This window comes from Corvus kubaryi, unplaced genomic scaffold, assembly GCF_017639235.1.
Source record: "Corvus kubaryi isolate FWS band 111438036 unplaced genomic scaffold, C.kubaryi_AGA036_p1.0 70, whole genome shotgun sequence".
Classification (NCBI taxonomy): Eukaryota; Metazoa; Chordata; class Aves; order Passeriformes; family Corvidae; genus Corvus; species Corvus kubaryi.
In genome coordinates this window covers 5,167,482-5,183,103 of record NW_024582058.1, presented here as the reverse complement: position 1 = coordinate 5,183,103, position 15,622 = coordinate 5,167,482, and the positions used below count along the sequence as shown (strand labels likewise).

At 44.0% G+C, this 15,622-nt stretch overlaps 1 protein-coding gene across 4 annotated transcripts in view; it reads left to right on the top strand.

Moving 5' to 3' along the window:
• Positions 1-15,622, top strand: part of VRK2 (VRK serine/threonine kinase 2) — a 37,430-nt gene that overhangs the window by 20,829 nt on the left and 979 nt on the right. For 2 of the 4 annotated variants that reach the window (XM_042049261.1, XM_042049262.1), the window contains exons 9-13: positions 7,335-7,455; positions 9,269-9,327; positions 10,507-10,691; positions 13,630-13,803; positions 14,108-14,284. In XM_042049261.1, coding sequence (XP_041905195.1) covers positions 7,335-7,455; positions 9,269-9,327; positions 10,507-10,691; positions 13,630-13,803; positions 14,108-14,284 — 716 coding nt within the window. Of the gene's footprint in view, positions 1-7,334; positions 7,456-9,268; positions 9,328-10,506; positions 10,692-13,629; positions 13,804-14,107; positions 14,285-14,963; positions 15,059-15,622 lie in introns of all 4 variants that reach the window. The other 2 variants (XM_042049264.1, XM_042049263.1) reach the window with 2 other exon arrangements.

Genomic DNA, 15,622 nt, shown 5'->3' with positions numbered 1-15,622 from the left:
GTGCAGTGCTGTGGTTTGGATTTAGGATGAGAATAACACTGATAACACAGGGATGTTTTCGTTGTTGCTGAGCAGTGCTTACCTTGAGTCAAGGACTGTTGAGTTTCCCGTGCTCTGGCAGTGAGGAGCTGCACAAGGAGCTGTGGGGGAGCGTGGCCAGCACAGCTGACCTGGCCAAAGGGATGTTCCATATCCCAGGATAACAGGGGCAGTGGATAAACTGGGGGGGTTGGCTGGGAGGGGCCGATCACTGCTCAGGTGGTGCTGAGCAGCTCTATTGTGCATCACTTAGTGCCAGGGGGTTTGTTCCTTCTGTTCCTTTCTTTTACCTTCCTTTTCATTATTAGTATTTTTAAAATTTTATTGAGAGTATTAAACTGTTGTTATCTCAACCCATGGGTTTTAATTTTTTTCCCTTATTCTCCTTCTTGTCCCTCCAGGGAGGGGCAGGGGATGAGTGGCTGTGTGGTACTTTATTTGCTGGCTGGGGTTAAACCATGACAGACAACCTGAGTCCATTAAGGTCAAATTGCCTGAGTTTCCCACTTGCCAGCAGAGCTCTCAAGGTCCCAGGGAAAATCTGCATGTGCAGCTGGACTGCACGGGTCCAGCTGGCAGAACACAGCGATGGGTTTCCCTGCTCTCTTGGTGTGAGGTTGAGTCACAGAGATGTCTCAGGGTGCTGAAAGACTTCCAGTAGCTGGGGCAAAAGGCTTCTGTGTTCAGCAGTCTCCTGGATTCCCCACTTGTGGTGGAGTCTCAGCACAGTCTCATGTATAAAGTGAGGTGGGGTGTTGTGAAAAGTCTTAATGTTGGCAAATGGAAGGTGCAGAGACAATCTTTATTCTGGTGTCACATTCCAGCTTTTTAGAGTGGAGTATTTTGTTATTTCAATGCTCTAGGAATATAATTCTAATTTTTAAATGCTATTTTATATAAATGAGATCCTTTCCAGAGGGCATTTGCTGCATGTGTGTAGCATCGTAAATATCTCAGCCCCCTGAACAGCATCAGTGGCTATGCTGAGCTGGACAGATGAGAACATTTTGACTTGCTCATGAAGCAGCTACTGAATACATGCAGTGATTCGAGGGACGTGCTGAAGCTTTAACCAAATTAGGAATTTGTAGCTTTCAAAAGTGCCTCTTGGCAATGCTTGGAGCTGATACCCTCCTTGCACAGAGCCAGTCAAATGCATTCCCTTCCCAGTAATTTAAGTCAACGCCAGAGTTTCCGTAGTTGAATGCAGAGCTTAACCCAGCTGCGTGCTGGCTTATTCCCCAAGCTCTCTGTGGAGCTCACCAGGTGTAGAGTTGTGCAGTCCACTGAGATCCAGAAAGGTTCCTACCAACCAGTGGCCACTATGGGGAAACACTTTTGGGTGGTGGGATAAGTCCGTGTTCTTCTGACAGTCTCTGGTAAGGCAGAGTGGGATGTGCTGTTCCTATGAGCTGTGTTTGGAGTTCACCTGGAACCAACTTGGCCTCTGCCACAGGATCCAACCCGTACCACTGGCATTCCTGGGTTTGTGGCAGGATCCCATCCCAACCAGCATGTGGGTATTTGAAATTGAAACCCTTTTTATTTTGATGCAAATTTCACAGGGCACAACTGCGTCATTGGTTTTAGTGTTGCATTGGAGTGTGCTCACTGTGTTCATTTTTAAAGACCAGCCTGCATAAACAGTACTGCATTTTGGTTTGTTGATTGATAATTAAAGAGAATTATATCTGTACTCAGTGTACATTTAAAAAATTGTTACATAGTTAGTGTTAAAAAGTAATATTTGGATCAGTGCCTCCTATGGATTTTTGTAGATTTTCTCCTCAGTGAGGCATGCAGTCAATACCTAATTTCTCTGGAGATTTACTGCACTTAACATATTGAGGTTCTTTTAAATACTCCAGTCCTGTGCACTGAGTGCGTTAGCCCAGTTTTAATTTGCTATCATTGATGAGCATAAGAGTATGAACTGTCTATGCTGAATTCCCTCCAGCATATATTTGTGTTTGCCATCGATTCCAAGATGAGTCCTGTCCCTTCTCCCAGCGTTCCACAGTAACTCCGAGCAGTGTTGCCATCTCTTGCATCAGTGGAGGCCCCACTGAAGTCCGTGCAGGACTGATATCTACACCTGGAGTAGTAAATGCTGCTTTCCACAGGAGTGGGGACTTTGGACAGGCATCTCTGTGCCCCTCACACGGGGTTAGTGCACGTGTGTGCTCCGTGAGCTCTGTCAGAACGCTGGGACACTGGGTTTGTCCAGGGCAACGCCAGCCTTGGGCTGACGGCAGGGAAAGCCCCGCAGCCCTTGTGCTGGTTTTCCCCACTGCTCTGACAGCTGGTCTGTGGTATTAAAAACACAGCTCAGTGCTTGGCCATTTTTCCTGTTCTGTTGAGTAAAATATGTGCAGGGTTCATTTTGTGAGGAAGGATGTGCAGGAATATAAACACCTATGCCTGGAAACACATTCTTTGGGAGCCTGCTTCCAGAGAACAGAGCTCTGAGTGCCTCTGGATCAAGAGGTTGATTTGGCATCTGCCCATGCATAGTTAGGATTCAGAGGGAGCCTGCAGGATTTTTTTTCTCTTTTTTGTCGGTCAAATGAATTATTGATCTGCTGTAGTTTGATATGTGTTTCCCAAAGACTGTGTACAGGACAAACTGTAAATCCTAAATAATAAAAGGAAAATATAACTAGTGTGGCAAAAAATGGGTGGAACTTTGTAATGGGACATAAATAAAAAGATGGTTTAGTTCCTGAGAGTTGGATTAGAAATGTGTGCCCAGCAGAAGAGGGAGCAGGAAGTGGTTATAAGTGAAAGAAGAGTCACTAGCAAGGAAAAGATTGGATAGGCTCCTACAGCCACCTCTGGAAGCTTATTCTGTCCTGCCAGGTATGTCCAGAAGCAGCAAGAATAAGATGAGGAGCATTTACAACTTTGTCACAACTGAGGACTGTGCCTGGGAATGGGCTGTTTAATTTTGGCTGTTGTTCTCTACACCAGGCGTTCAGAAAGGCAGTGAATCTCAGCTGCTTGCCCACCCCTACTTATTATAAGGCCCTTACCTTTTTGATTCTTTTTTTCTGCCACACAGATATGAAAGAAGAGTAAAACTTCCTGTCCCCACTCTCCTGCCACATGTTCTCCTTACTGCAAGCTTGGAACCTTTTGCTTCCCACCAGGTACCAGCATCTCCTGTCACCACCATTTTATCTCCCACCCACATCTCGTGGTGAAGTTCCCTTGCACCTTCCAACCTTCCCACTGCATAAACTTGTCCCCACCAGATCAGGACCCCAGCCCTCTTCCTTTCAGCACATGCCATTCCACCAGTCCTGATTGTTCCCTCCTGGCAGCTCTGCTGTGTGTTCCATGCCCATGAGCTGTTCAACCCATCAAGTGTGTATCTGTAGGATCCCAGTTTGGAGAGAGACCGTGGCTGGCACAGGAAGTGTCCCTCTCTGCCATGTCACAGACTGAGTTCTCTGGAAGAGCTGTACTCCAGCTGTGGTGGTGCCATGGATTTTTCTTTCCAGCATTCCGAGTTGGTGGTTATTGTCAGGGAGTACTTGAGCAATGTGCCAAGCTGATGGTGCAGGGCTGGGCATGAGAGGAGGTGGTTCCTGGCTGGAATTTGCCCTGTCTGAGGCTGGATAACTCTGTGGAATGACCTCCAAGCACTAAACTGTATCATAAATTTAATGTACTTCTCTTACCTTTTCCCTGGAGCCTCACTCTATTCCGTTGGTCGTTGTCCTGCTGCAGGGAGCTCCTCAGACTGACGGGGACCTGGGGAAAGCAATACTTCATTATCTGCTTGTTTCGGTTTGGGTTTTCCTTTTTTTGTCTTTTCACTTCTCCTACCCCTAATAGAAGCACTGATTGTTGGCAAGTCTTGTATTTGTCTGGTTTTTAATCATCTCAGCCTTGAATTAAGTTATATCACTTTGTGATGATACATTTTTGTCATAATTGTACTTCCCCATGGTCATGTTAACCCTCCTTTCCTTTATGGGCTTTTGGATTACTGCTGTGGTGTGAGTTCTATTTGTGAGTTACTGGGAATTCGTGTTCTGTAATGCCAGCAAGAGTTGGAGGTGCCACTGCATGTCCATGCAATATGAGCAACCAAAATGCTCCTGTTTGTGAAAAGCTTCTAATCCAAAAAATCACCAATAGTGAAATTATCATGTAACAGTGCTAATTAAAAATAAGAGAATATTTAATCTGTCACTTGTTAGATCTTTACAAAAGGCTGGAGAAAATCAGCTCAACAGAGGCCATAGAGAAAACTCCTATTTTTACTTCAGTTTCAGAGGAGTTCTTGGGAGCAGTGGAGTTTTGAGAGTATATTGTGGCTGTTGTGATATCACTGATCTATTTGGAAATAATAATCTGAATATAAATTAGAGTTGAGATAGCTGCCAAATCCAGTGTACGGAGATACATCACCTATTTTCTCCTCAGGTGAATTGCTTCGGTTATTCTGAGTTATTGGACCCTGTGCCTGCATGTTGAGTATGTTTGTGGTATATTTAAAACTCTGATTTCATTGACGTGCTTGTGAGTTCATCAATTTCAGTGGAGTTGTTCCTGATTTATCTTGGCAGGACTGAGAACAGACTCAGGCCTTAAATCTCCAAATTAAAAAAATTAAAGATATTGTGAAATAAAACATCACCAATGTGTTCCCATTAAATACTACTTCATATGAGACTAAAATAATAGTAAAAAAATCCTGTGAGTTGAAAAGCAGAAATCAAACATCTATTAAAAAAGAAAAATAAGAACCAGAAAGATTTTTAGGAGAGAAGTAAGGATTTGATTTAAATAAGTACTGGTTGGAGTGTGCACTCTTGTAACTGTGACAAGTTATCAAGCAGAATTGTTTTATTTTCACCCGGCTGTCGTATTTAAAGTGAAAGCAGATTGATTTCTCGCCGTTGATGTTTATCAAGAATTCCTGTAATCTTCAATTGTGTGAGCAGATTTATTTTTGCAAGTAAACATATCATTGAAATGTTTCTATTAGTGCTCTATTTGGCATGAAAATCTAATAATTCCATTGTCCATGGACAATACTAACTCATTAAAGATTAATCAAATACTTTTTAACAAGAATCTAAAGGATTTAAAAAGTTGAGGGATTTAGCTTACATGGAGCAGAGAGAAATAAGCAAGTACAGCCAAAGGATCAAACACTGAGATTTTTGTGTGGTTCTACAGAAACCCAGGTAAAAGTCTGTATTTAGCAGCACTTGTGGTGACCTGGGAGATGAAGGGATAGGGGAGTTACTGTGTCCTGTGAAACATTTCCTGTTACTGCTGGGCAGGGGTGCTTTAGCTCCATGTACCTTTTTGTCCCTGTGCCCGCTGTGGCTTTGGGCAGGTGTCAGCCAAGGCTCCTGGTTTGTCATGGCTTTGTCCCAGGATTAGTCAGGAAGTGGCTGCAAGAGCTGCAGGTGAGAGGGAAGGTCATTAGTCATGGCCAAACTGTGAAAAACCTTTGATCTCTGGGTCTGTTTTGTCAGAAAATGACTTATCTTGGGGTAACTTCTGAAATCTGATTGGTTTGCTGTTACTTATAGATGCACATCAATGAATCCCCCCCGGAAAAAAGCTGTCCATTGGAATTCTGACAATTTTCCTCAAAAGGCCACTTTCTGTAGCCTCTCTCACACAAACAGGTGCCAGGAAGGTGTTGTGAAAATTGGAGGATCTGCAGTCAAAAACGCTGGTTTACATGGATCTAATCTGGAATTGCCATAATGGAAAAAGGAGTTGTGAACACATGTGTGTGAATGGAATTGTTCCACAGTTACCGGGAGATTTATGGCCAGAGAAATCACTACAGAACAGCAAGTGGTGGAGATTGTGTTTTTATTTTAATATGGGAGCCAAGTCTTGCATTAGGACGTTGCTGAATCCAGGGCGGAAAATAAACGACGCCCGAGGGACAGCGCAGCGGTGTTGGATCCAGGGGCCTTTAATAATCCCGAGCCTAAGAGCAGTTAAGATAGGGAATGTATAAAAACTAATCGGCTGCTTTTACAGTAATGTGTGTACAGGAACAAGCAACAGTTATGATGTGTTGGCACCGTGGCTTTTAGCAGATGACTTCTTAAATTAAAAGATAAGTTTGCTGAGTGACTTTCTGGAATTTATTTAATGAGGGCCCATAAAATAGGATATCTGTTTACAGCGGGATTAACAGCACAGTGCTCAGCTACTGGTCTTTATGCTGGATAAAAAGTGCCAAGCAAGTCTGAACTCTTCTTTCCTTCCTGGAAAGCAAAAATTAATTTTGGAAAAGCATAAATTTAACTTCTACGTCTGTCTGTCTTTAATCACAACAAACAGTTTCTGGTTTTGCAGATTCCATGTGGTTTTGACGTGCAAACTTGTAGGCTGGAAGTCAAAGAAATCCTGCAGTGCTCCTGCTTATTCAGTTTTAGCAAGTGTGGTTTCCTCTGGGTAGCAGCAAGCAATAGCAATCCTGTTGGTATTGCACTTTTCCCCTCCCTCTTTCTCTAGGAAAAGCCAATCTATAGGTTAACTTCAGTTTCTCTGTGTAGATGATGCTCGGGGATGGGGTTAATTTTTGATTTAATTTTGTCTCCTGTATTTGTGTTCTGCCTGCAGTGTGCAGAGCAAGAGTAAGTTGTTCCTGAAATAACTTCCTTTTTGCAGTGGGCAGTTTACCCGGGACTTTGCTAAAGAGCGAGTGTATTTTGGGTTGTGCACAGCTCCACAGAAACGGCTGGAGCCGGGAGCAGGCTCTGGTGAGGCAGTGCACACTAGATGGCAGTTTTGTCCCAGCATCCGAGTTCAAACGGCTCTGCGGGAGAACAGGAAAGGCCATCAGTGTTTAGTCTGCTCTCACAGAGTCCCTGCATGACCAATGTGGACCCCATGGACTTCCTGGAACATGTGTTAGCAATTTAGCAGCAGACATTTATTTCTTTGTTTTACTGCTTGGCTCTTTGAGAAAGTGTTGGTACTCAGTTATGGGCTGTCTGGATCATGTCAGAGGCCATGGGGATCAAGTCCATGTGACAGGCCAGACTGAGGAAGGATGGAGTTGGAGGAGGTGAGGAAGCTGACCCTCACTTGAGCAGGAACAAGTCACTGCCTGTCTGTGGCCTGTGGCCAAATGCCGGGGCGGTTCAGGTCTAATACAGCTGAACAAACAAAACACTTTGCCCATTTGGCTTCTTCATATTTCATCAGCACCAGTTCAATCAAAGTCTTTTCTATTTCCTAAGAAGAGGTTCCTATTCTTAATTGTATTTTTTTTTCTTTCCCCCTCCCCCTTTCCCACATTTTAGCCCCATCCAGACGAGGTGACCTTGAGATCCTTGGCTACTGCATGCTGCAGTGGTTGTGTGGGAAGCTGCCCTGGGAGCAGAACCTCAAGGACCCTGTAGCTGTCCAGACTGCGAAAACAAAGTAAGGACAAACCCCCCCCCCCCCACATGGACACACCAGCCTGGAACCCTGCAGCATCCTCACCATTTCCCAGCTCTGGGAAACAGAGCTTTCCATGCTATAGAACAGCACCTTAGGAGAAAGCTAAAACAATTTTCCTTAATTAAGAGAGATGTTGGAAGCAGTTAAAATGGGAACTTTATGTGCACGTCTACCCTCCTTTGCATGTTCATGTCTGTGCTGCTGTGGAGAGGAGGAATTCCAGTGCACAGTACACAGGCATTTTGTCTGCTGTGTATTTTTCCAATACTCTTTTTTTTCAAAGAAAACATTTGTAAATTAGCACAGGCCTTAGTGTACATACAGAAGGTTGTTGTGTGGTTCCGTTAAACTGCACGGGCGCTTTGTAGCGACCGTAGTACAAACATCTCGTGGAGGTTTTTCCACATGTGCACTCAATTTATTTAACTTTCTATACGATACTGTTTTTCAGATGTTTTTCTGTAGGTTTTTAATGTTACATAAGCCTACTGCCATTACAAACAATTAAATACCAAAACACTAAGGAGCTTGGTGAAAATCTTTCCTTTTTCTCAGCATGACTTACTTGGAGCTCACTAAAGCAACAGTGGATCAGTGTTTGCTTCCTCTGCCCTCACAGCTGAGACTGGGGGATTTAATTGCACGTGGTACTTGTAGCAGGCTGCACAGCAGAGGAGTTACCCAGGAGTAACCTCACAAGTGCAGGAGGCAGCAAACTTTTTAGTAGGGCAAGTCACACCAGAGGTACCCACTGGGGCTGGCTGATCCCTGGAAATCAATGCTCAGGTTCCGTGGGGCAGCGGCTCCCGGCACCGGGAAGGATGGCTGCAGCCTGTGCACGGGGCCGAGTGCAGCTGGAAATATTGACACCCTCTGCTACATTTAATATTTCTCCTTTAGAAGTTCTGATCATTACACAGCCCCCTGCAAGGTAACACTTACACAATTCAATGGGAAATCAATTTAATCAATCAAGCTGCTCCGCTGATTCCTCCCTTGCCATTAACCCTTGGATGGCTCGTGTTTCCAGGATGCTGAGCAAACAGAGGCTTCAAGGTAATGCACAGAAAATTACACAGATTCCACTCATCAGAAATATCCTCTTACTCTAATAAATTACTTTCCTGGAATTAGGTATCTTGTCCAGGTTGTTCCTCTTAACTGTCTTAATTTTCAGATTCCTGTGGGTGCTGGACTGCCCAAGATGAGGGCTGGTGTTTTTCCTGTTTTTAGGAATTGATCCTGAGCTTCTTTGCTGTTCCTGTTTCTGGATGGACAGGAATTACACCTGTGGCCCTGCTGCTAATGAAGCGTGTGGGACTCTAGGTGATGTGACCTCCCTGTTCCCTTGTGGCCCTGCCATGCCTGGTGTAATTTTGACAGCCCTGTGCTCCATGGCAGAGAGGACTTCATGCTAAATGATGGGAAGGCAAAGCAGAACTGCTGCTTAAATTCCAAATTAGAAATGGGAATCATCAATCTGAAATCAGAACAAACCATTTTGCTTAAAGGGCTTTTGTTTTTCCTTGTAGAAAGCTTAAAATAGCTGTGAAGAAAAACTTAAAGTGCAGTTTTAGGTATCAGCCTGGTCTTGATGAAACCAGCAGCATGCAAAGAGTTAAAAATGGAGCTGGTGAGGGGAGATCTGGGTTCAAAAGCAGTCCTGTGAATCATTAGCTATCCTGGAGGTCTACTCCCTTTGGAACTGAGACTTGCTGTCTTCCTAAATCCCAAATGAGGAATCACCTGCTCCAAAGCTGCATTAAATTGTTGCACTCTGGTGTTGTTTCAGACTTATGGATGAGCTCCCAGATTCAGTGCTGAGGTGGGATTCTCCTGGAAGCAGCTGCAGTAAGTGTACTTGCACTTGTACCCCATGGCTCTTCAGCCTGTTCCTAAACACAGTTCAATGTCTGACTCGGGGTGGGGGGAGCAGAAGAGAAGTGGAAGTAACACAAATTTAACAAAGTCTTCAAAAAGAAAAAGAATCTTGCTCAGTCTGTGATGTATCCCATGGAGTGACAGAAGGGATCTTGGCCATATGTAATCCAAGGTGTTGGGAAGCAGTGACTATCTTGGAAACAGAAGTAGCTGTTAGTATGGAAATAGTAAGCAACTGTCTACCAAAGGTTTATTGCTCGGTGCTCAGAGTTTAAAAAAGCAAATGGAGGGACACTTTGTCTTGTCTTGTTTCTTCCTTCCCTGAAATACAAAAGTAACCCAGGGAAAACACCAAAGGTCAGTATCTATTTTTGGTTTATTCCCTTATTTTCCTAGTGCTTTTGTATTGGAATTATTGGAATGCATTGTGTATTAGGCAAAATTTATTCATGATGTGTATACATATTTAATAAATCTTTCCTGCTGGGATTTGACCAGATGCTAATATCTGGTGTAGCACTCCAGTTTTAGGATACACTTGGGTCTTCAACTGAAAGAAAAGTTTGAACCCCCCATATGTTTTTCCTACTAGCATTATTCCTGCCCATTGAGTGGTTTCCCTGTTTTTTGAACCGCTTGATGGAAAAATGTTGCTGCTGTTGGACTGTTTTGGGATGCAATCAGAAAAACAATAGTAGCATTTGAAGTTAAAAAAAAAAAAAAAGTGTTTTTCCAAAGCATTCCCAGTATAGTATTTATGCAGATTAAAATAATACTGTTCAGAGTAATTAATATTTAAAGGGATATTGTAATCTATCAAAGACTTTTCTCTTTTACACAGAACTATCAATACTTGTCAATAAAATATTTTAATTTTTATCCTTGGATAGCTGTCAGTGCTGTGGGAATTAGGGCATGAGCATAACGAGATGGAGCACTTAAGGTCTGGCTTGTTTATCCAAGTCGGTCTTTTCCTTTTCTCCTCCCAAAAAGACAAGACATTGTCAGTTCTGTGTTTTGAGTGTGTCTTCAGCTGAAATTGTGTTGTCTCGTTTGGCAGCGGAGGATTGGCATCCGTGTTGGAATGAAATCCTTTCTGAACTTCTGGGGTTACATTCAGTGAAATTCACAGTCAAATCTGCTCTACAGGTGAAATAGCCAAGTTTCTGGCCTCTGTTTCTGGCTTAGCTTATGATGAGAAGCCGAAGTATCAAGTGCTGAAGAAAATCCTGCTGGATGGCCTGGAGTCAAGTGGGATGCGCTACGACGGCCCGCTGGAATTTTCCGCAGGAGCAGCGTGCACACGGAATCACTGCGCTGCTAAGGTGTCCAAAGTGAGTGGGACAGCTCTGGGATTATTTCTAATAGCTCCTGCCTGTTGCCTTTCCTTTTGTAGAGGAGGAAATAGTTAAAGCTCTCAAGATGAGACTGACACAGCAGTTCTTCTGCCTTAAATACACCATGTTTGTTAATTCCTGTTTCCCCTGGCTTTGCTAAAAAGTGGAATGTCAACCCTCAAGGAGGAAGAACTGCCATGAGTCCTTTTGACCTACAGGCTCTCACTTCAAAGCAGTAGGTCTGTGGAGAATGATTTACTTTCAGGATAATGGGGAAGTCAAGGACTTTGTTCACTAACATCTTGAAGACAAGCCTGAATGCCAGGTTTTTCCTTCGTCCCAGATTAAAAGCAAAGTTACCTTTATTAGTGACAGCATTTAATTCATTTTCTTGCTTTCAGGCTGTTCTTTGTCATTTGCCTTTATCCTCCCGCAGCCCCAGTGTGGAGGAGATGTTCCTGTGGCTTTAGCTGTGCTGCTGGTGTGCACTGGCACAGGATTTTCCAAGTGACAGCTCTCCTGTGCTATTTTCCTCCAGTGCTCTGAGTTAATAAAGCCCAGCTTCCCTAAGCAGAGAGGGAGGTAATTAGCAGTTTTCCTGAGAAATGTCAGTCCCGTTGTTCCTATGAAAGTCCCCATGTGCACCAGCCCCGTGCGGTGCTCTGGGGTGTGTGCAATAAGGCAGGGTCAGGGTCCCATCCATTTTTAATATTCCTGGTGAACTTTGGACCATCACAAGTGTACGTGAGCCAAGAATGCAGGATGCAAACTAATGTGACTGATAGGCTGCGAGATGAATGGTGATTCAAGTATCAGTGCACAGATGGTTCTGATTTGCTGAGTTTTGTAGCTGCTGCAACTGAAGACATAAAATATCCTTCTAGTCATAAATTAGCTCTTTGGAAGCAAAACCTTGGCACCAGAGCTTTACAACCTTCAATTAGTAGGGAAAGAAGTATTTGAATGACTGTGGTATTGACATCTGTAGGCCTGCACAGTAATCATTCCTAATAGAAGAGAATATCTGTTTGAGGGGGTTTTGCATGGCTAATTAACCACCAGTGAGAATATGTAATTTTTTCATGATCTCCTGATTGTCACCTTTCTCTCATGATACAATTAGATTTTATTGTAGCAAGTGCCTCACAAACCAATTGTCAGCACTATTTACGTATTGTGGAAGGCAGAACAAAAGTTCACATTTAATGAAAAGGCACTGGGTTTTGATCTTGGTAATTACAGATACTTAGTTTAGCACTTTATTGACTTTTCTGGTTTTACCCCTTTTTTTTTCTAATTTTAACAAAACCAAAAGCTATTTCGGTGACAGGACTTCTGTGGCTGTGATGGTGACTACTGTGTCCTCACTTATTTGAGAAGTTTTTTTAAGTTTGCACTGTTTTGTGAACTGACTCAGAGCATCAGGTAGCTGTTAACTGATCTCCAGCTGATCTTGCTGGATCTCTGTTTCACAGGAATCTTTGATTTCTCAGAGTCAGACACTAAATAGTAATTCTGTTTCCTTCTTAAGCCTGGCCTAAGACTCGACAGTCTGTGGCATAAAAGATGATCCCAACCTTGCAGGCTGCAGGAACTGCTGCAGCATTGGCTATTTGCAACTCACACCCCCCTGGAAAATCCCTGGCTGAGGAGTGTCAGTTATCACCATTCCTGTGCCGCAGGACTCAGTGGGATTGGGTTTGATGGCCAGGAACAGGATCAGAGGGAATGCCTGTGTGTTACTAAATCTTGGCACCTGTCAGCACTTTTTCAGCGAAGTCTGTAATGCCGAGTGTCTCACTTCTTGGAACAGTGAGAGCACCAGGATCACCTGTGTATTACTGCAGCCTGTTCCTTCAGCCAGTTCTGCTGCTGACATGAGCCAGTTTCCTCTAAACACTCGCTGCAAAACAGCTGCAGAAAGGCAATGTTAGGGTTATTCAAAGGATGTAAGGAGTACTTAAATACAAGTAGAGAGGGCAGCTAACTGAACTCTCTCGAAATTTATTGCTGTTTTCAGAAAATGCAATGTTTCAGTGGCCTGGTGCTCCTGGTGCTGCAGCCCTGACAGTGCTGGATGACAGGTAGGCTCTTCCTACTGCCTGTCTTCGTGGCAATGCCTCTAGTGATCCTAGGCCTGACTTTTCATCTCAGCGTTCCCTTTCTCACTCTTCTTTTCTTCACCAAACACTTCTCCCATTGAAGAGACAACCTAGGAATAGTGGGAGCCACTGCATACAAGCCACTGTTTGCTCACTTGTTGCTTGTGAGCAGGATCTGACTCCAGCTGATCTGTCTGGTTGCGCCTGTACCAGTTTGGTACACAGGAAATGAGGGGATCTGGGGTTAATTCCCTTCTGAAGAGCAGCAGACACCTGTAACAGAGGATCCTGTAGCACCAGCTCCTTGATGAGGTGGATTGCTACAGAGCAAGGATTTTAGGATATTACTCCCTGTATAGTATCATAATCTAATCTTGAGGTGGTTCTTGGTTCCAATTGCACACCAGAGATAGGTGATAAAAGATTAATTGCATTAATTCTGAAATTTATTTACCACAGTTTTTGGCCCTGAATAAATATTTTCAGCTTTTCCCCCTACAGTGGAAGTGCTGATGTTGTGGCAAAGGGAAAGTGGGGTGAGGCCAGCTCCCTGCTTACTTGATCTTGTAGAAATCAGACTAAAAATAATTGCATCAATACCGAGCTGTAATCTCGTTAGGATGAAATATGGTAATTTTTAGGTGTAAAACCACTTATTTTCACTTCTAGTCCTGTTGGAACTTTTAAGTGAAATCTTAAAAGTTTTGCTTTAAGTCCTCTTTGGAAAATGATGCTGTTGTTTAAGGTGTGTATGTACAGTGAAGATCATTATTTTTCTGTGTGAATTCTGGGCTTTTTTCACTGTACAAAATGCTCACTGTTGTTCATCCCAGGTTCGCCTCCCAAAGCCTCCAGCAAAACCAGCTCAGAAGAAGGGAAAAAAGCTGGAAGGTGAAGAACCTGCCTGTCAAAACAAAGTGTGTGTGGGAGGGTCAGGCACACAGCTCCTGGGAGAAGAAAAGCCAAGTAAACTGAACAGGAGGCCTCCCAAGGCAGAGCTGCAGCAGGTGAGGATTTGGGCCCTGCAGTAGCACCAGATCTCCCTGTTCATTAGCTCCATGTCCAGCTTTTGGGGAGGGCAAGGAAAAATAGGGCTGGAAAAGAGCCAAGGGCTCTGTCACAAACTCCAGGAGCTGGCAGATGCTTGCTGGTTTCCAGTATTCCAAACAGGAACTTGAGGGCCCAGGGGATAAGTGCCAGGAGGGCCTGATCTGCCCCAAACCTGGCGCCTCCAAGTGCCAGATCAGGATCTGGAATAAGTTGAACGTACTGGATTCCTTTCAGCACACAGTTACTGTCTTACCTCAACAGGCTCCCTTGCCCAGGCCTTCCCCAAAACCAGTGCAGCAGAAGGCAAACAGGGGCCACGAGGAGCATTCCAGCTGCCTGAGCAGGCCCCACACTCGGGGAACACACCAACAATTCCAGGTGGAAGAGAAGCCACTTAGATTTTACACTACTCGTCAGGAGCCTGAGCACCCAAAAAAGGTGAGGGGTTTGGTGTTACCACAGAACAGTCACAAGTGCCTTGAGAAGGAAAGATCAGCTTTTCTAAGAAGAGTTCCAAAAACCCCTCCAAGAAAGCCTCAACGATGTGTATGCAAACTCGGTGTTCGCCGCGAACACTAAAGGTTTGTGGGTAATTGCCTGTACTGTTGGCCTGCTGCCACTGCAGTGTGCAGTGCAGCTGCAGAGCAAAGCCCTGCACTTGGATGCAGATTGTGATTTCCCAACTCATATCCCTTTGTGGACCCTGCTGTTTGCATGGTACAAAGTAAGTTCAGGAGTTTCCTTCTCTGTGTAGTGGAAAACTTCAGAGTTTTACATCAGAGGATTTTAGCAGTTAACAAACTCATCTTGACTATTATTGGTAATTTAGTGCATAAAGGGCTGAATGAATAGTTTCAGTCTTACTCTTCAACTGTACAGGAAAAAAAAATGAAAAAATGAATCAGCTTTAGTACAAGTAATGCAGCACCACATCCCTGGCGGTGATCACCCTGTGCTCCTGTTCTCTGGAGCTTTGGTGTATTTTAGTGAGGAGATTGCACCCTGGTTTTCTTTCATAGAAACAAATAACTTGGTTAAATGAGGACAGTTTCTAATGAGCACAAAAATGCAACTTTTAAGGTAGCTTTATGATTAATCCAAAATTCTTTGCTTCAAGCAGTCTGATCATCACTGCCTGGAGACTCCGGTACAAGCTGGGAGAGGGAAGCAGCAAAAGCACAGCTGTACCTGAGAGCACCAGGCAGGACAGTGGTGAGCAGAACCATCCTGGGAGATGTTTTGGCTGCCAGCAGGGGAGATGGAGTCTGACAAGTCAAACACAACTTTTGAACAGGAAAACACTCCAGTGTTACTTCCTAGTCCTCAAATGGTGGAGTTTTTGCAGAAAAGGGACCAATCACTGGGCTGGTGTTTAGATCATATTTGTGTTTGGATTTAGTTTTTCTAATGGAAAAGCTGCTATTCCAGTAGGATTAAACATGCTGTCTCTATGTAGAACCATTCTGTGGTACTCACTGAATATTCTGCACAATAGGAGGGACTTTAAATGGGTGTCAGGCAACATTTAAGCCATTCAAATGAGAAACTGGAGAAGGAAAAAAGGCAGGGTTCTCTTAGCTTCATTTTGCAGAATTCCTCTCACATAATTTAGGAGCTTGGTAGTGGAAAGCTCTGTAGGAAACCAAAGCTGTCCCTGGTTCTAAGGGACAGTGGAAAAGATTCTTAAGTCTTGGCTAAGTGAGAAGTGGGATGGTGGTGTTTGGGGATCCTTTCAGAGGTGGAGGCTGGCCAAGGACAGCATTGCTGCTGGAGATG